This window comes from Phragmites australis, chromosome 20 (assembly GCF_958298935.1).
Source record: "Phragmites australis chromosome 20, lpPhrAust1.1, whole genome shotgun sequence".
NCBI classification, from domain to species: Eukaryota; Viridiplantae; Streptophyta; class Magnoliopsida; order Poales; family Poaceae; genus Phragmites; species Phragmites australis.
Genome location: NC_084940.1, coordinates 15,581,707 through 15,601,872, shown reverse-complemented (window position 1 = coordinate 15,601,872; position 20,166 = coordinate 15,581,707). Strand labels below are relative to the sequence as shown.

Here is a 20,166-nt window from a genome sequence, read left to right as displayed (position 1 = left end):
CCTATAAAAACCAATACATGGTTACATGCTTCCCACTAACTATCCGAGCTCTACAATAGCATGTCTGGTCCTTCAAGTTCATTGCATGTCTCCATATCACTCCTTTCTTAGACACGACAAATAATTCAGTTGTATCATCATTATTACTCCTTAACACATTATAATCCTTGAGATTCTTGCTTTGTTCATTTACTTACTAACAATAGTTGGAATTATCCTTCCTTCCATTTTCCTTGCAAGCCGGCTCCTCAAATGAAATATCTGAATTATCATTTGCCTAAGCTTGTCACACAAGTTCATAATCTGCAACTCCTTGATTTTCATCACCCAATTGTTGAATGACTCAGAAAGATTGTTGTTAATATAGTTCACCTTTGATATCTCAGAGAAATGTCTCCTGCTCCATAGAAAAGGGTGATTCTTCTGTAAATATCAATAGCATCAGATATCTCTCAGCAATCTTGTTCATGTGGTAGTTGAATTGCTTATTAGTGTAACTTGGCAGCAAGCCATATATTTTTAGCAAACAGTGGCCCATGGTACTTCTTCTTGAAGTTCTTCCATACATGTCTCATACACTCCCGATGTTCTATAGTTGGATAAACAACACCCTCTATGCTTTTCCTAGCATCTGTGCTGATGGCTAACCCAAGAGGATTACCAATTGCCCTCTCTAAGTTCTCCACAAACCATATCCAACTCTCTTTGGACACAGACTCTATCACACCATATGCAATAAGGAAAAGCCAGTTGTTCCCATCTACTTCAATTGCAGCTACCAACTGCCCTATATGCTTCCTTGTTAAGTGTGTTGAGTCTATTGCATTATAAGGCCTACAGCCTTGTAGAAACCCATCAATGCAGGGTTTTAGAGCTATGAACATCCTCCCGAAGCACACTTCATGTGCATGAATCTCGATGTCAATCTCTACAATACTTCCAGGTTGTGCCTTCAATAGCTCTTCTCTAAAAGTGGGTAGCAATGCATAGCTATCATCCCACTTCCCAGACAATTTCTCAATTGCCTTCTCCTTGCCCTTGAATACCTTGCCATATTCTTCCTTTTAGTTTCAGTCAGCCCCGCATGTCAAACGTGTATACTGTTCATGGCTGAAAAAAATATGAGTTGTAGCGACAGAAAGCCACGTCCAAGCACCCACTATTTTTGCATCAAAAAAAGAGCACCTCACTTTGTAAAGGCAAATACAACGCAACACCAAAGGTAAAGGTAGAATTGCAAACTTGCCACTAACCCGAACTCCCACTATAATGTTGCCATTACAAAATCCCCAACTGCAAATATTCTATTGGAACCACACTCTATCCCTTCCTTTTGCCACTATTTATTCATTACAATCTAGACATTTGGGGTAAAAAAAATAATTGGAAAATAAAAAGGAAATTAGAAGGGAGAAGAAAAAGACTATACTACCCATTCTAACCAAACTCTTATCTATGTGCTTGAACTCGTGCCTAACTCCACTGCATAGAACCAATCCCCCCTCTCACTCCTCAAGAACAAACCCTAGAACCCCAAATCTTCTTCTCACCTTTCCCTAATCCACTGCAATTTCCCTCAAATCAGTCGTAATGGAGTAGGAGATGAGGTTTGTGGAGATAGATTGGTGTCGGGAGGAGCAACGATAGCTTGGGATTTAGGTGGTGGGGGCTTCTACGGCAGGCGACCTAGCTAGGTGTGGTTGTGGTTGCTGCAGGTGTGGCTGTGACTGCTCTTGGGCACAGCTACAGGCATGGCATGGCAGGCTACGACTGCAGGCACCTGCAGCCGTAGCAGTTTCTCATCACTGACATACCGATCACCTGTAAGATTAGTTCCAACTTCCTCTCTTTCTTCCCCAAACTAAAATGTTACAAGAAAATGAGTCGTTGGGATGCTTCTGAGGCCGATCGATTCATTTCTTGGTGGTGAATCTGTAGGAAGCATAGGAGATGGAACCCGTCCAGCTATGATGGAATAGCTCCGCCCTCGCACTGTCCCCAGTGGCGGTGCAGGTGCTCCGAGGCGGGTGCGCTATCTTCCCCTGTGGTTCCTTCTCGTACTGCTTCACGACCTCGTACCTATCGACGAGTCATCGAAAAGCTTAAACTGGTGACGAAAGATATGTAGGCAAGCAATATACATATTAAAGATGTCGTTACCTCCAGTTCAGGAGCGAGTCCCTGAGCAAGGTGTCGAACTTTGAGGCCCACTCTAGTGGCAGTGACCCGAGGATGCCCCTCTGGCGTAGGTTGTGCATCACGCTCCTGGACCCGAGGATGAGGACGCTATCCTCCCGCAGGGGCGCCAGCGCGTGGCTGAGGTCATAGTGGTATGCGGCGTCGCGGTCGGGCTGCACATAGAGCTGGCACACTGAGATATCCATCATCGGGTACATGAGCATGAGCGACACCCAAGTGTCATGGTCGAGCCCGCGGTTGTCGTCCTCCTCCATGGGGTAGAGCCCGCGGTTATCGTCCTCCTCCATGGGGTCGAACTGAACCTGGCTTGCTCCACGAGGTCCTTTGTCCTCTTGGCTAACTCCGGGGTGCCCTGTGATGGACCCAAGATTTGTATAATGGGTATTCAAGTTTTTAATATATATATATATATATATATATATATATATATATATATATATATATATATAATAGAAAAGGTTGTAAATTTATGATAGCATAACTGGAGTACACAAATTGTTTAGCATAACTGGAGTACAAAAATTGTTTATGGTAGCGAGATCTTAGCTAATTTAGAGAAATAACAAAATAATTAAGAAAACTACAATGCAACTCGATGTTTCTTTATGGCTTGGAATCACTCAATGATATCATTGTCCTTAACTTGCACAAAAAAGTCACGCTCTAGAAACGTAACTAGGCAATCATTCAAAAGCTAAGGAGGAAGCCACATCGTTTTCTTCTTTATTGTTCAAGGTTCTGCAGTCTACATTGCAAAAATACACATGTTACATAGAAATTTCAGCACTGACAACTGACGACTTTAGTGAAACTTGACTGATCTTTATGGTTCTATAATCTATAAATTATTGAACTTTTAGTAGAAAAAGTGAAGATGCCACACGCCAGCGGTTCTACAAGCCATTGAAATTTCAGCACAAAAGTAAGCTATCTGATTGAATAACCTTTCATTTCTTGTGTATATAGATGAATAGAAAAAATTACAAACATTAGAGTGAAAAATTTAATAGTGTACTGACACTAAATTCGCCTTGTAAAAGCTTTTCCTCGTGGAAATTAGGGATTATAGAATGGGGAATTCCCGAATTGGGGATCAAATCAGGTCACCTTTCGGCTTTGGAGTCTATCCTAGTGCCCAGCCAGTTTCCTGCAGTGTGCGCCCTCGCCTCACTGCCCCGCCTGCATGGGTCATGGCTGGACACCTGGTCTTGCAGCCGCTCACCCGTTCGCTACTCGGTTGGTCCTGCCACTGCTCGTCGGTGCCACGCGTCCCTGCAGTCTACGAGCATGTGGCCCCACCTAGCTGTATGGTCCTGCAATTGCTCACCACCATTATCGCCCGCCGTCCGAACCCCTCTAAACCCTAGCCATATGAGTAGGGCACCAGGGCACATGCCGCTCTGCCTATCCGCCAGAGGAGTCGAGTCACGAGAAAGCGAGACGAGCTCACGGTCTGGTGGAGGCATCATCACGAGGAGTTCTGCCTCATGAGCAGATGGGCTCATGATCTGTGGGCTGGCTGGGCAGGCCGACTGGATGAGATTGGGCCACTAAGGTGGGCTCGAAACTGAATCTACCCCATCTCAATTTACACACATGTATATACATTACATATACTCGATTCTTTTTTGCAAAATTAATGGGTCTTAAGCTGAATACCATGAATTATAGCAAGTCCGCCCATGATGGGGCCTCCAAGGTTTAATTTTGTTGAGGACATTTTTTTTTTACTTAAAGACTAAGTAGTTTGTTCGTGTCGGGTGTCATGAAGATGGAAAAATTCGTTGCAAAAGGTTTTCCTGCGTGTCACAATTTAGAAAGAAGTGTCCCAGATTAGAAGTCACTAGCTAGCCGTGTCCTATATTACTAGAGTTTCAGAGCTCCAACTCCCTATCCCAGATGACCTCAAATAGCGAAGCCTAACAGGTCTAAGAGACTATGGCTCACCAAATATAGTGTCTCAACCACTATTTAACAGAATAATATTTCCCTCGACGACTTATGATACCACTCTACACATGCCTTGCGTCCCTGCTAATCTAGTATGCACGGATACAACGATACGGATACGGACACGCGATATAGCGATACTTCGATACGACATTTTTTCAAAAACACCGGTATGCGGATACAACTATATATATATATAATAAAAAATAAAAAATACAGATTTATATATTCACAAGGGCAGCACACATGACAATATATGTTGTAGAATTCAACAAACCATAAATATTGCATAACAAGGTTCTAAACTTCTAATACATTGTAGAAATTAACAAGGCGGAACATAAGAATAACAAGGTTCCAATACATTACAAGCCACAAATTCTCTTCCCAGTGGTTACAACTATCCACTTTCCTCTTCCTAGTGGCCCTAAATATTGGTGAGGAGGGGCGGCAAAGTCACTCACCAAGTCACCAGAGGGGCGGTAGCCTAGTGATTGAGGAGTGGTGGTGGCCTGCTGACTTGGTGAGGAGGGGCGGCAACGACCTAGTGACTTGGTGAGGGCTGAGGGGCGGTAGCGACCTTGTGAGGAGGGGCAGCTCTATGGCGGCCTTCTGAGGAGGGGTGGCCAGGCGGTGGCCTTCTGAGGGGCGATGACCTGGTGAGGACCGGCGATGGCCTGGTGAGGAGAGGTGGCGCCGTGGTGGCCTTCTAAGGAGGGGTGACCGGGTGGCATCCTTGTGAGGAGGGAGTGTAACGAACATAGCTCTCTTAGGGCATGTAATGTGATTTTAGTGATTAATGATAATTTAGTCAATATGACTAATATGTTTGTCAAATATATACTTTAGTAGGTCTTATGGATGCAATACATGAAGAAGTCACCATTACTGGGACAAAGATTGATTGAATTGGATAAGTCCCAGGAAATAATCATGTCGAATAGTTTGGCATAGAAGAGTTTGCACACGCCGGAGTGTTTCAGCCATAGCAACTGTACACACTGGAAGGTCCGGCGTATGAAGTTAGCAATGCTGGAGTGTTTGGGCAAAAGAAAGAGACGAAGATGATACACGCTGGATGGTCCAACACTCTGAAGATATACTCACCGAAGTATTTTGTGCAGAGAATATGTTAGTGGCTCGGTTGGCTCAAGTGCACATGTCGGATGGTCTGACAATTGAGCTGGTGAACACATTAGAACATCTGGTGTTCACAGTATGTTTGAGTGGGGTTCTAACGACTAGTTTTTGGATAATGTACACGCTGGTTGGTCCGATGAGTACAATGATGTTTACATCGGATCATTCGGTGTATACAGTAAAGTTGAGCCGTTGGAGAAATAGCTAGTTGTCAGGTTTGGGGCTATAAATAGCCCTCCATTCGGCCATTTTAAGGTATTAGAGTCCAAAGAAACTCATAGACACTTGAGAAGATATCCAAGCCACCAAAGTACTAAAAGTGATCATCCAAGGTAATTAGCACATAGATTAGGGAGTAATTAGTGCTATTAGGCCTAGAGAGAAGTGTTGCTATATGATTGCTACGTAGAGAGTAGATCAAGGAGTGATCCTACCTTGTACCAAGTGGTATGTCGGCACTTTAGAGTCTTGGTGACTCTTCGACACCTTGAGCCAGAGTTTCTCAAGCTTGTTGACCCTTCAACTTAATGTGGAGTGGCGGCAAGAAGCTTGTATGGGGACGCGAAGACCCTTGCCTTGGTGGTTTGCTAGCTCATCTGGCTTGAGACCTTGACTTGGTGGCTTGGTGGCTTAAGAGCCGTGACCGAAAGAGTCTTGTTGAACGGGAGTATATCCTTGATAAAACTCCAACGTGGACTAGGGTGGTATTTATACCATTGATACCACGGGATGAATTTTCATTATATTGAGTTTGTTCTCTCTACCTTATTTACGTTTCTACATTTACATACTTGTAATTTACCTTCTTAAAATAGGTTGCAAACATTTTGAACGATAGAGTAGACACACTAGATAAACTTAAAGTATATTTAGATAGAAAATAATATAAGTTTATCTTGTAAAATTTTTAGAGCCGAATGGTTTTAAGTATCCTAATTCACCCCTCCCCTTTTAGGATGTCACTGATCCTTATAGGGGCGGCAGCCTGGAGGGGCAGTGATGGCCTTCTGAGGAGGGGTGATGGCCTGGTGAGGAGTGGAGGTGACTGACAGCGACGAGCAGAGGCGGTGAGATCTAGAGACATATGAGCATGTGGGGCACTACTGCACTGGGCAAGTGTGCGGGGAGGGGTGAGGGGCAACAGGGCTAAGGTGAGAGGATTTTAGTCCAGATGTATTCAAGAGGTATCGGAATTATTTTATTTATTTAAAAATCATAAAAAACAATGAGGCTCCTTGTATGCGTATTCAGGCGTATCTAAGGAGTATCCGTATCAATACAGTATCGGATATTGATACATTGATTTTTAGAAATATCCGTGCTTCCTAGCTGCTAATCCTGCAAGTTCAACACACACAGTGGGAACCCAGGTTTATAATTAATCCATTTATTTTCTATTTTTTATCTCACAAGAATAATGGCATCAAACTTTCTATAGTTTGATCAATAAGATATTTATAGTTACTAAGATTGTAAATATCATAATTATGTTATGAGATCCATCCTTTTAAAAAAAGTATAGTTTTATATATCAGTATAAAGTTATAAAAGTATTAGTCAAAGTTGCATCTCATAGACTGGAAAAAGCAAAAATGAAAAAAATAAACGAAGGGATATATAATGCGAGTACCAATTATAATGCGTAGGAATGTATTCCTCGTCGCTATTTTCTACTCCACATGTTCAGTTGACCAAACCACCATTGGCAATGCATTTGTAATTTAAATTAAATGCAGTTTGATATAAAATACGAATGGTCTCTAACCGCTCCATGATACAATGAACCCTGTGGAAATGCAAATGTAACACCCTGGACAACCAAGCTTAAAACAGCTAAAAATAAAAATTTGACAACATCTCCTTAAAAATACGGTATATCTGACAAAATAATCACATGCAAGATATATATGATATAGGCGATATAAAAAAACTCACGACGCGACCGAACCACAAACTTATTACAACACGACGACAACTAACAAAACATAGTTTTCAACCACAAGTTGAATCATTTCCATAGTGAGGAGGCAGTGCGTGCAGTTACCAAATTCTATACCCCAAAATGCACAGTAACAGCCTGAGCGTACCTAAAAAGAGTTAACGGGGGTGAGACAAGCTCAGCAAGCAACGGCTATGAATATAAACATACCTCACTCAGTAAAGATTATATTGGAAAACAACTATTTTCCTCACTATGGAAAATTAAACATATGAATTTAAAGAAACCATGTTACCACTTAAAACATATTCATTGACAGAACACAACGACAACCTCCAATACAGTTTCCTGTATATCATGGCATTAAACATTTCATAATTTTATATTCTTTGAATGATTTCCAAATGTATGAATACCATGATGCAACTCTATTTGAGAGTTCTGCGTTGGACGATACCAACCTCTCATGCAACTCCATGTACTGGTACGAGTCACGCACGATAGCAGTGACCGGCCTTTATCACTATATGAAATGCATATATGCATATGTATGCATGTGAATTGACGTCAATTCGTATATTCTTTTTTTATGTCTCATGTTAAATAACATTGCAATTGATTCAGGACGCTAACAAAATAATCAAAATTGATATAATTGACTGAATTTAAGTTCGACAGCATGTAATATCATCCGTGCTCAAAATAGATTAGAGAATATTGAATAATTCAATTTTACTTGCAAAAAGTAAGATATGAATATAAACATAGCATTGAAATGCACCCCTTACGTTACTTGCCTTTTACCCGACGGTGGTAAAGAAACTCCGCTTAAACACGCTCGAAAGAGTTACCACCTGCACAATTATATTTTAGTACTAAAGTACATCAATAACGTATATAGTACAAGAATGTTCTTCCTACACTCAAAAACGTCACATATACATCAATAATTTAGAGCATGTTAAACAGAGACTCATACGGCAAGAAAAGTTGTGACACCTCCACCTTAAAGTCAAATCAGGTTCTCCTGTACTAATTAGATCTTGTTCAATTAACAGAAAAGACTTATCACTTTGGTGTTACATCTTTGTCTCAACAACGATCATTGAAAGTAAATTGGATCACCGATCACATATTTGACGGGAATTGATTGATTCAATTCAACCACAAACGTCTAGAAATTACTGAAGAATCACCTTTGGAGGATTGACGACGAATCCGACAAAATTACGAAAATTCCAACTTTTCTCTTTTTCTTCCTTTTCCTTTTTCTTTTTCTTTCTTCCCTTTTTCTTTTTATTTCTTTTTCTTCTATCTCCTTTTCTCTTTTCTTTTCTTTTCCTTCTCTTCCTTCCCTTTCCTGGTTTCCTTCTTCGGCCGGCTTCCTTGCTTCGGTCTGTGCCTGCTTCCTTCGGTCTGCCTCTCAGTCAACGAAGCATGTTCGTCGGAGAGTGACTGCGGCGGTGCTCGATGGCGGTCAGCAGCACGGCGGCCGGCAGTGGCGAGCCGGCGCGACGGCGCAGAGGCGCGAGACGGCTGGCGGAGCAGCTCAGGCCGGCAGAGGCGGCACGACGCGGCGGCGGGGAGCTCGGCCGGTGCACAGCGCGGCGCAACGGCGTGCGCGGCGGGCGGTGCTCGGTAGACGGCGACGGCGGCCCGTGACAGAGGGTGGTGGCAGCGCGCAAGGCCGGAGGCGGCGCGGAGACGGCGGCGGGCTCAGTTGCGGCATCGGCCGGCGGGAGTGACGGCGGTCGGAGGGGGCGACGGTGCGATGAAGAGAGCAGCAGAGAGATGGCCGAGAGAGAGAGAGAGAGAGAGAGAGAGAGAGTGTGTGTGTGTGTTCGAGAGTTCTCTGGATGGGTCGGGTTGACGACCGGCCCGTCCAGAGCTTTATCTTTTTTTTATTAAAAAATCAACGGTTTAAATTTATTGAACTTGCTACGGGTCACAAAGTGTTCGGAACGGACGTGTGAATAGTAAAATGGGTTCGTCTCAACGAGATGAACGCGACTGCGGTATCCGATTGTTCATATGAGCAACGGTTCTTAAAGTCAACTTTTGGTCAATTTTCTCAATTTCTTCTTTTTCAGCTATTTGGTATCATTTTCTTCTTTTTAATATTCGGTATTACAGCAAAGATCTCATTTTTTATGCCCATTGAGCCCTTGATCTGATAGGGAACTAAAAGATATAAACGATATGCCTCGAGTAGAACCATTTGATAACTGCAATATGCAATGATAATGCATCCTACAAGAACGTTTAGAAAAATACACCGAGGCAACTGATTCGGTGAAAAAGCCAAAATCACGTAGTTTTCTATTTCCTTTTACCTCGTTTTGGACACGGACATATATTTTATCATTAGCTTTTTAAATATGTGTCAATAGAAATATTAAAAATGCAATGGTTTGAGAATATTTCCATGGTAATATTAATACTATCAACTTTACAACCCAAATCTTATTACTTTTTTAAGTTAAAAATCTTAATAGTTTTGTGTACGTGAGTGGTCAAAGCTCTTAAAGTTTATACTATTACAGAGTTTTTGAAATTTTAAAACCACGTCAAATTGAGAGCTGATGAAGTAATATCATTGATGAAACAGCACCAAATTAAATGTTGCGTTTGAATTTTAAACCGTTTTGGATCAATGAAGAGGCGAAAACGCCGATTACACTAAGTTTATACTAGTCCAAAGTTTTTCCAATAGCTCAAATATGTTTTTCAAATACTCGTGCCAAGTGTTCAATCACGTCGGTGCCAGGCGATCGCCATCCACAGTACAACAGTACAATGCCTCGCTACAAGGGGCAAAATTTCAACAACTGGTGTAGAACACATGCAATTGTATATCACAGAAGCTGTGAAATATGACTGCAAAAACCTTAAACATGCAACTGAAAAATAAAAGACTCAAAGTTCTGTCACATAGCATTTGATTCTAGGCCACGCATATCGGAACAAAATGGTAGCCGGTGTGATCCGCGTACATTAGAACGAAACAAAGTATCTGTTCAAAAGATGACCTTAGTACATGGGCTACTGCCAAATGTGACACACAAAGGGGTAAGGGGGTTTCATTCCAAGCAAAACAATGATGCGCCAGCCTACCCTGTCGTACTGTCTTTACTGTCAACTAAGGTCAAAAGTTTTTTTTTGTGTTGGCGTGTTTGAAACTCTTAAGCAAAAATAATACTCGAAAGAACATTGGTCTCTTCTCGATCTCCTCGACTAAACTACAGTTAATTTAATCCCCAGCTGTTTTCTGCTCGGACTGTTCTGCCTCTTCAACAGTACCTCCCTCTGTAACAACAACTTCGGCAGGGCGTAGGACACGATCGTGTAACATGTAGCCCACCTGAAATCACAAATTTGTTACGAATGCCACCACTGGGAATATATAAATGCTTGCATTAGGAGGAAAGAACACTGTACTGTCTGTACAAGACAGGTTTAGCAATTTCGATTCTAATATTTCAATTTGCAAGATATCGCCAGTCCAAAACCATTTAGGTTCTGCAATGTATGTAAGATAGTTAAATGTACGAGACATGCAATAATGGAACTACTTTCTATTATTCTAAAGTGATTGCATCTTGAGAATGCTATAAAAGTTAACTTTGATTAATTTGCTCTTGCTGAGATAGAAAATGCTGTAACTGAAAGATTCAGTTAGAAGCAAATGCTACATGTTCAAGAATCCAATCAGGCAATCACTCAAATTCTTTTGTTTTGATATGGGACAAAAAAGGTATGAATGAAAATAATCGTTAATTGTCGGTACTGGAGCAAAATCAACTGCCCCTGTTTCAACAAAATAGCAACTCCAGCTTCAAGGCAGAAGCTGTGAGGACACCTATTGGAACAGTACAGAACAAATAACCAGGCCTAAGCAATAATCATGTACTGCTGTATTGTAGAATACATGGAACTTTTCCAGAGGTATTAGCTTTAATTGCAGTACAATTTGTAACACCAAACATCTGTATCGAAACAAATTTTAAGGATATGAGTAAATGAATGAATCAACAATTTGACAGTTAAAATGAAGACAATCATAGATCAAGGCCAATAACTCCAAACTCAAAATGCTTGAATTTCCTAAAATCTGCTCACAAATAGATAGTATGTGTACTTATGATGGCATACCTTTACAACAGAAGCAACAGTTCCTGATGGTTTCGAAGGGTCGGGAATTTGAAATATTGCACAATGCCTATTAGTATCAAATTTCTCATTTCAAGGATCAAACTTTTCAACTCCAAACTTCTTGAAAACCTGTTCAAATTTGAGGGCAGATTTACGTTAGGGAGTATTGTCACATAGAATTTAAATGAAGGAAAATAATTGGTCGAAAGAAATGTTCCTTTAAAGGAGGAAACTCTCTGTTTCCTTTTCAGTTGAAGGAAAGTCATAACAAGCAAAGCACCTCTGCTAGTTGCTTATCAGTCATGTCTACACCCTCCAGTAGGGTTTTCAATAGTGGCACAGCTCCAGCAGAATCTTTTGAGGTATCTATTTTTGAGAAGCTTTCCTTGACAACGGATGATGCTCTTGCCAAATTGTCAGCAACATCTAATAAGCTCTTAGAGAAGTTCTGCATGCGCAATTATGACAGATGCCATGAGGAAGAGCTAATTCAAAATATTTTATGGGACACATCAGTATCTATAAGGCAATCGTTCTAAACTCGAAGTCAAAAGATGATGACAACAGACCTGTACTGCATATTTTTTGGAGTTCTCAGATTCACGCTTTGTCCAAGCAATGGCATTTTCCATTCCTGCATAGCTGCGCAAAACCTTATCCTTCATGTCTTTGATTTCGTCATCTTTGGACTTCAACAATCTGTCCTTCTCACGAACCAGCTTCACCATGTCATCAATTGAAAATTCAAGGTCTTCCATACCTGAATAAAAAAAAAACACGGTTCATTTCATAACTCACCTCCTAATACAAGAATGACACCTGGAGTCTTGCAAACCTGCTTCTGGTGCCTTCTCACTTCCAGATGAACTACTGCCTTCATTTGAAGCTTCACCAGTTGATGCATGTGTGGTAGTTTCCTAGTCTTTCGGTTGGTTTGCCTCCTTATCACTTTGTTGGGGCGAAGAAGAAGAAAACCCAAACCTTTGAAATATGGTGGTTGAGTATCTCAATTTATGATCCAACATGTGTGGGACCTGCTCGTTAAGAAAGTAAGAACTCCTGTAAGAACAGAACCAATTGCTAGAGACAGGAAAACAACTTGCCAGAATTAGCCCAAACAAGGAGCACTACTTTTGGGGGACTAAAGTGCTCCCTAAAAAGTCCCTCAGCCAAGTGTACTCCATGATTTAACCTCATACCCGGGACTGGCGCTACATGCAGTAGTCCTTAAAGCCAAATACTTCAGATTACTAGTAGCACCAGTAGATGATATACTGGTTTTCTAGGAGAATGTTTGGTAAGCACACATGCATCATCAGTATTTCCTCATGTTACCACAAAACTAACAATAGAAACCTACATTTCTGACTGACAACAATACATTAAGAGTCAAATATTATGGTTGAAAATTGATAAGACAAATTAAAGGGTCGACCATGGCAAGAACTAAGAACACTTTTAAGCAACATAAAAAATTTCTCCTTCCCACCACGATTGTCCTGCTTGTGGTTTTATTGGTGGGAGTAACAAGATGTTTGTAAAATGTAGAAAATAAGAATGAGTCATTTGTGACAAAATCACTCCCATAGAAGTATTATGCTATCTCAATTGAATATCCACGAAAAGAAACAGGCAGTTTATCGTAGAAGACCACCATCTCGTTTATGAAATACACCCTCTGTTCTTCTATATAGACCATTTTAGGGGGTTTTTATCCTATAAATGATGTTTCACGTTTTTCAGGTGAAACTTAAACATAATTCCTAAATTCCCCATGCCTTATTAAAATGAATTTTGCATGGCACGAGGTTTTTTCTTTGCTCATTAGACAGAAGGCTAAAAGTGAGTAGTTCAGACCTTAATGGGACAGTGAATTTAGTGAAGTAAAGATAAATTTGATAGGAGTCTGTTGACAAAGAGAGTATTCGTCACTCCTATAGAACTTTATTGCTTCGACATGGATGGATGATGTGATAGAAGTATACAGATAACACTGAGAAATAAAATCCGTATTACCTTCACATGAAAGTCAAAAGACAAATATATGATAAATGCTTTTTAAACTCTTGATCAACAGATGATTACCAATTTGCTATGTTAAGCACAGAAGCTCCACAAAATAAATTCTTACTAAGGTAACTTATCAAAGGCTCAACAGAAATAACTTATATGTAGCAGATAGGATCACTATACTATTCCGAAGCCAAGATTCTTAGCAAATCATAACAACTACACATAATGTCATCAAAATTAACATGTGAAGTCATCAATGGAACACATATATCTTAACAAACACTGTTGATTGGGTAAATCCCTAAGAAGCTGCTAGCGAACCATACCAATTAAGTAATAAAATATCACTTTGCCCATAACTCACTCCCTATGTTCTAACAGTAAAGGTTAGACTCGTACCATGAGCGCCCCATATGCAAGAAAAGTTCTTACGACCTCATAAGCTACTCTAAAATCCTAAAGCCCTAATGGGTGGAAGAAATATCAATCATACACTTCCTCAATTAGTAAACATAATACATCCCTGGAAGTCTCTGCGTAGCATCCCTCTTCTTTTCTGCGAATCAAACCTCATTGTCGGTGTATCAAGAACCGGGGGTCCCCGAATAGCGAGACCAGGCCAGCCATCCGCCACATGGCGCCACCCCGCGAGGTCCCTCTTGTGGGATGAGAAAAGCTCAAGTCCCGGGAGAAGGTGCTCGGGGCCACAGTCAGTGGTCCCCGAGCACCCAGTTCCCCGATGATCCACGGAATCCGAGTACCGGGAAGAAAGTGCTCGGGGAGGTGCCCGGTCACCCCCGAGCACCCTAGTCCCCCGACGATCAGAAGAGCTAAATTCCGGGAGAGAGTGCTCGGGGCTGCGTGCGGCAGCTCCCGAGCGCTCGGTTCCCCGAAGATCCGTACAAGAGTGCTCGGGAGAGAGTGCTCGGGGCTGCACATGGCAGCCCCCGAGCACTCGGTTCCTCGAGGATTCGTGCAAGAGTGCTCGGGAGAGAGTGCTCGGGGAGATGAACAGTACCTCCGAGCACCCGGCACCCCGAGGACAAGGATAGGCATTCTCGGGAGAGAGTGCCCGGGGATGTGAGTAGTACCCCCGAGCACTTAGTACCCCGACGACCCAGAAAGGCCCCCGAGGGGCCTGTCGATGAGGTGTCAACCAGCCAGAGGTCCGAGGCCGCATTTAATGAGCGTGCGTGGCCTGACACCTCCAACTGCTCCCGCCGCGCTCAGCGTCAGTTCCTGCCACGTTTTGGCAGAGAGGCGTGGGGTCATTAATTGCACAGGTCCCGTCCCGTGCCATCTGGCTTGCCTCGGGATAACGTCGTGAGGATCAAGGCGTTTCCGTCTGCTGCACTACTGTGGCAGGGGAACAAGACAGGGTGAGCACGCCAGGTTGTTCTGCGGCTGCCCGGTGGGCCCTCTCTACCGCGCCCGTTGCCAGGGCATTTATGGTGACGGGCGACCGGACGTGCGACGTATTTTCCACCCCCGGTCACCTCACCCAGAGGAAATGATGACGCCCTTTTCATTTATGGCGTCTCAGAACTCGAGCCCCCTCCTTTCCGTTCGGGGCATGTCGTGGCCGGCGAGTACTTAAAATTACCGGCAACACAGAAGAGAGAACATCGATCAAACAACCCGAAGAAGAGGAAAAAGAAGACGAAGGAGACCAAGAACGAGAGACACTGTGAGCAAGGTTGAGCACAGTTCCAGCCGAAGAACAAGGAGCCTCAAGCTCATAGTTAAACCAACATCCTTGTAACCAGCAACATCCTTGAAGGACTTCCTCAGGACAGTTATAGCATCCATACAGGAGTAGGGTATTACGCCTCCGTGCGGCCCGAACCTGTCTAAATTCCGGTGTATTTACTTCTTCTTGCACTAGTCATCACCCCACCACCGGCTTGTTGCATTCATTCCCATTTATTCCTCCGACGAACTTATTCAGGATCATCCCCCCGGCCGAATCTCTAAAAAGGGGTCTCTCAGGATCCCTGCGACAGGAGTTAATCCTCCGACACCCACATTGATTATAATCTACAACCCTAAATCCTCCCTCCTAGAATAACAATATCGGATGAATTTTTGCACAACTACATTAGGAACATCCGCACGATCAGGATCCAATGCCATCTCAAATCCTAGTGCCCTCCAAATCAACCAAAGAGCACATAAATGGTAGCAATTTTAGATCGATCAACGAGCCCTAAACACTAAACCCCTCAACACAGGTGGCGTGAATGATGAATCGCATCAACAATGTGAGATCCCAAGTATTCAGATCCACACAACTAGAAATTCAGGACAATTTCACCCAAATCCACACACCAGAAAAGCGCATAGAATTGGAGAAAAATTCAGATAGCTAAACCTATACTATGAATATGCTAAGAATATGTTCTGGAACATTCTTGATTCCTTTCCATTACGGGAGCTGGGTTATAAACTGCCAAGTCCGAATTACATTAGTGCATACGCATGATTAAGCTAACATAGGGTTTAAATAGCTAATCACGTGGTAAATTGAGTTAAATCTCATTAGAGACACAGTAAAGTAAATTACAACGGGAGTCGTCGGATGATCGATCAATGCACCACATTGTCTTGGACTTGCGCCTAACTGAAATCGGTGAACCGATACAACTGCTGCCGATTTACTTCTTTGCCTACGAAACTGAACTTCAGCTGTTTTCAAAAACGCCACAAGCTGTGAATACTTGGGGTCTAACAGTGCCTCCCTCTGAAGACAATCCTTGTCCTTAAGGATGGAAATCTTTGAATGTCTTTTGGATGAACGTGATGTCCTCCCAAGTAGCACCTTCCACTGGCAGATTGAGCCATTTTACCAACCATTGCGCCACTGGTTCCCCTTTGTGAGGTATGATCCTTCTGTCCAGAACGGTCTCAGGGTCAGTCTTGACTTTACCATCTTGAGTCACTAAGGGTAAACCAGGCAGGGGTATAGCATGTTTTCCCACAATGACGCTTCAGTTGACTGACATGAAATACTGGATGAATTCCAGAGTCTTCAGGTAATAACAATTTGTATGCCATTCTTCCAATTCTTTTCAACACTCTAAATGGCCCATAGTATTTAGACCTGAGTTTTAGTGTTCCTCTCAGCCCAAAAGCATTTTGCTTGTAAGGTTGTAGTTTGAGATATACATTATCCCCCTCTTCAAATTCCCTTTCTGTTTTTTCCTTGTCAACATACAACTTCATTCTCTCCTAAGCTTGCAAGAAGTTCTGTTTGAGTTGTTTCAGTATAATTTCCTTCTGAGTGATGGTCACCTTGGCCTCCTCAGATATATTGCATGGTAAGGACAGCTCCCCAATTTGTGTAGGTGGATATCCATAAAGAGCTTGGAAGGGTGTCATTTTAAGAGAAGTGTAGTAGGTAGTATTGTACCATCATTCCGCAGTTGGCAACCATGTGTACCACTCTTTAGGCTCAAGAAAAACCATGCTCCTCAAATAAGACTCTAGGCACAGATTTACCCTCTCAGTCTACCCATCTAACTGAGGGTGGTAAGCAGTACTAAACACAAGTAAACGGGAAACTATGAACGTCCATCTAGTCCCTAGCTTGTAGATACTCTATCCCTATCACTAATAATTGAAGTTGGCATGCCATGCAACTTATATATGTGGTCCATGAACAGCTGAACTATTTGTTATACTGTATAAGGGTGTGACAATAAAATGAAATAAGCATATTTAGTAAGCATGTCTACAACTACTAAAATGGTGTCCTTCCCTTTTGATTTTGGTAACCCTTCAATAAAATCCATGGTGATATGTGTTCATGCCATGTCTGGAACTAATATGGGATCTAATAGCCTTGGACTAGCCATATTTTCAGCCTTTGTTACTTGACAAACTAGACATTCAGAGATAAATGTTTCTACTTCCTTTTTCAGCTTAGGTCAATAAAATAATTTCTTGATTCTGTGGTAAGCTCTCATACTTGAGTGACCCCCAAATGCAGATGCATGGAAGTTAGTGATCAACTGGTTCCTCAGGTTGCCTTCACTGCCCACATATACTCTTCCCTTATAGTACAGAATTCCAGATTCAGACACAAAATGTATATACTGATCAGGTTGATCTTGTGTCACTTGTAGCAATTCTTGACACTTGGTATCTCTTTGATAAGATTGTTTGACATCCTCAATCCATTTAGGTTCCACCACACAGATGGTAGCACATTGCTGGTCAGTGACTTCTGCTGCCTTAGCCCTCCTAGATAGAGCATCTGCTACAATATTTTCCTTGCCCTTCTTATATTCTACCACAAAGTCATACTCTAATAATTTGAGTAGAAGTTTATGTTGAATTCCATCCATTAACTTCTGAGAAGTAATGTATTTCAGACTGTGTTGATCAATCCTGATTATCACCTTGCTACCAAGCAAATAGTATCTCCATTTTTTTAAAGCCTCCATATTGCCATAGCTTCTTTATCATAAGTAGATTGTGCTCTTGATCTTGGCCCTAGTGTTTTGCTGAAGAAAGCAATTGGTTTACCCTCCTGCATGAGGATATCTCCCAAACCAGTGTGGTTGGCATTAGTTTCCAATATGAAAGGTTTTGAGAAATTGGGAAGAGCCAATACAGGACAGCTGGTCATGATTGTCTTGAGTTGCTCAAAAACCTTGATATGCTTATCCTCCCATATAAATGAATCTTTCTTCAAAAGATCAAACAAAGGTCGACATAGAATACTATACCCATCTACAAACCTCATATAGTATCCAGTTAGCCCCAAAAAGCATCTCAATTGAGTTATGTCTCTTGGCCTTGGCCACTGAAATATATCTGAGATTTTCTTGGAGTCAGTGGATACTCCTTCTTTAGTAATGACATGCCAAAGGTAATCAACCTGGTGTATACCAAATATACATTTGTTCCTCTTGGCAAATAAATGATTCTCCTGCAAGGTTCTCAGTGCCACCCTTAGATGTTCAATGTGTTCTTGCTCACCCTTGCTGTAAACCAATATGTCATCAAAAAAGACTACTATGAACTTTCCAAGATAAGGAGCAAAAAATTTGTTCATCAAAGACTGGAAGGTAGCAGGGGCATTGGTCAATCCAAAAGGCATAACAATGTATTCAGTGACTAAGGTGAGTACCAAATATTGTTTTAATAATATCCTCCTCTAGCATTCTAATTTGGTGATATCCAGACCTGAGGTCAATTTTGCTAAAAATTTCAGCACCATGTGACAAATCTAGAAAATCTTCAATAACAGGCATAGGGAACTTGTTTTTAACTGTAATAGAATTGAGTTTTCTATAACCCACACACAATCTCCATGAACCATCTTTTTTTCTAACTAACACTGATGGGCTAATGCTTGGCCTTATTTCTTTATTGTCCAACAGTTGTTTGATCAAACCTTCCATAGCTTCTCTTTTATAATGGGGAATCCTGGAGGGTCTTATGTTTGGAGGGTCATTTCCGAACCTTCTCCACATGTGGATGCCTCTCCTTCACCAGATTTGGCTTGTTTTGCTAGCTAGTATTCACATGAGGTCTGCCAATAGACATAGGCTTTTTGTAGGTCTCATCTTGTTCAAGATGTTTTGCATACCAAAAGGCCTCCAGCAGATTGCCTGGTTGATGACATGTGACCTGGTGTTGGATATGATTCTTAAGTCTCCCAACAAAACAACTTAGAAAGAAAGTTTCTTGAAGATAAGGATGCTCTCTTTTAAGGCTTGCCATACATTCTTCAAACCTATCCACATATTGGGTTGATGTTCCATCTTGTTTGAGGTGATGGAATTTGGCTACAGCCTCATGCACTCCCATGATAGAGAATTTGTCCTGAACCATTCTATTGAATTGTCCTCAATTAATTAGTTGCCTAGGCACACCCAACCCAGTAAACCAATTTTCTGCCTTTCCAGCTAGATGAGCAGTCGCTATGTTCACCCAATGATCATATGGTGTACCAGTGAGTTCAAAAAACCTCTCATAGTGCCTTAACCACCCAATAGGATTATCCCCTTCAAACATAGGAATCTCTAGCCTAGGACCCTTCAAGGTAGCTTCTGCATAAGCATGAGTTTGGTTTCCCCTACCTACACCCAGTAATTGTATCTCAACCTGTTGAATCATGTGACTTGCGGTTCTTAACTCATTTCTGACAGGAGACCCACCTAGACCATAAGGATTGTAGTGGGGTAGACAGGGATATCTTCCATCACCTATAGGCATGACAGTAGGAACTGATTGTGCAATACATATTGGTAGATTAGAAGAATTGACAATTGAAGGATGCATAGTAGCCACATTACCATGATTTACTGGATAAGCCAATGAATTGGGGTGAGAGATGGGTGTATACGGACCTCCATTGCTTACATGCAGAACTGGATCTCCAACCTGAGGATACATGGGTATTCCTTTAGCGTTCCTGCCTGTTCCTGATTCCAACTCGTTTCTGGCCAGCAACAAGCCCCTAATCTCTGACAGATCTTCCTTTAACAGCTTCAATTCAGCGACTTCCGTTTGGAACTCATCCATCTCCAACCACCAATCTCCTTCTCCACTACTACTCATTGCTACTGATCTGACCTAAACACACCTGCAAGGATAGCTTGGGTCCACGATCTTCACCTTAAGCCTCGCTGGGATCTACCGCCGCCTAAGGCAAGAGATCGGTCAAGGTATTGTACACACAGATCATCTGTGCAACCCAAACCTAAATCCCGCCTCCCGCCATCACCACCGCAGAAGAATTATGTGTGAGTTCTCAGAATTTT

At 42.1% G+C, this 20,166-nt stretch overlaps 1 protein-coding gene and 1 pseudogene across 1 annotated transcript; both read right to left on the bottom strand.

Annotated features, from left to right (window-relative positions):
- Positions 1-1,861: 1,861 nt before the first annotated feature.
- On the bottom strand, positions 1,862-2,575 carry LOC133901499 (4,5-DOPA dioxygenase extradiol 1-like; the record flags this gene model as incomplete). The annotated part of the gene is made up of 3 exons (XM_062342853.1): positions 1,862-2,079; positions 2,161-2,467; positions 2,506-2,575. Coding segments are annotated over 3 exons (543 nt in total), but the record flags the coding sequence as incomplete, so codon positions are not given.
- Positions 2,576-10,478: 7,903 nt separating this feature from the next.
- On the bottom strand, positions 10,479-19,963 carry LOC133901498 (grpE protein homolog 2, mitochondrial-like; annotated as a pseudogene).
- Between the last annotated feature and the right edge of the window lie 203 nt (positions 19,964-20,166).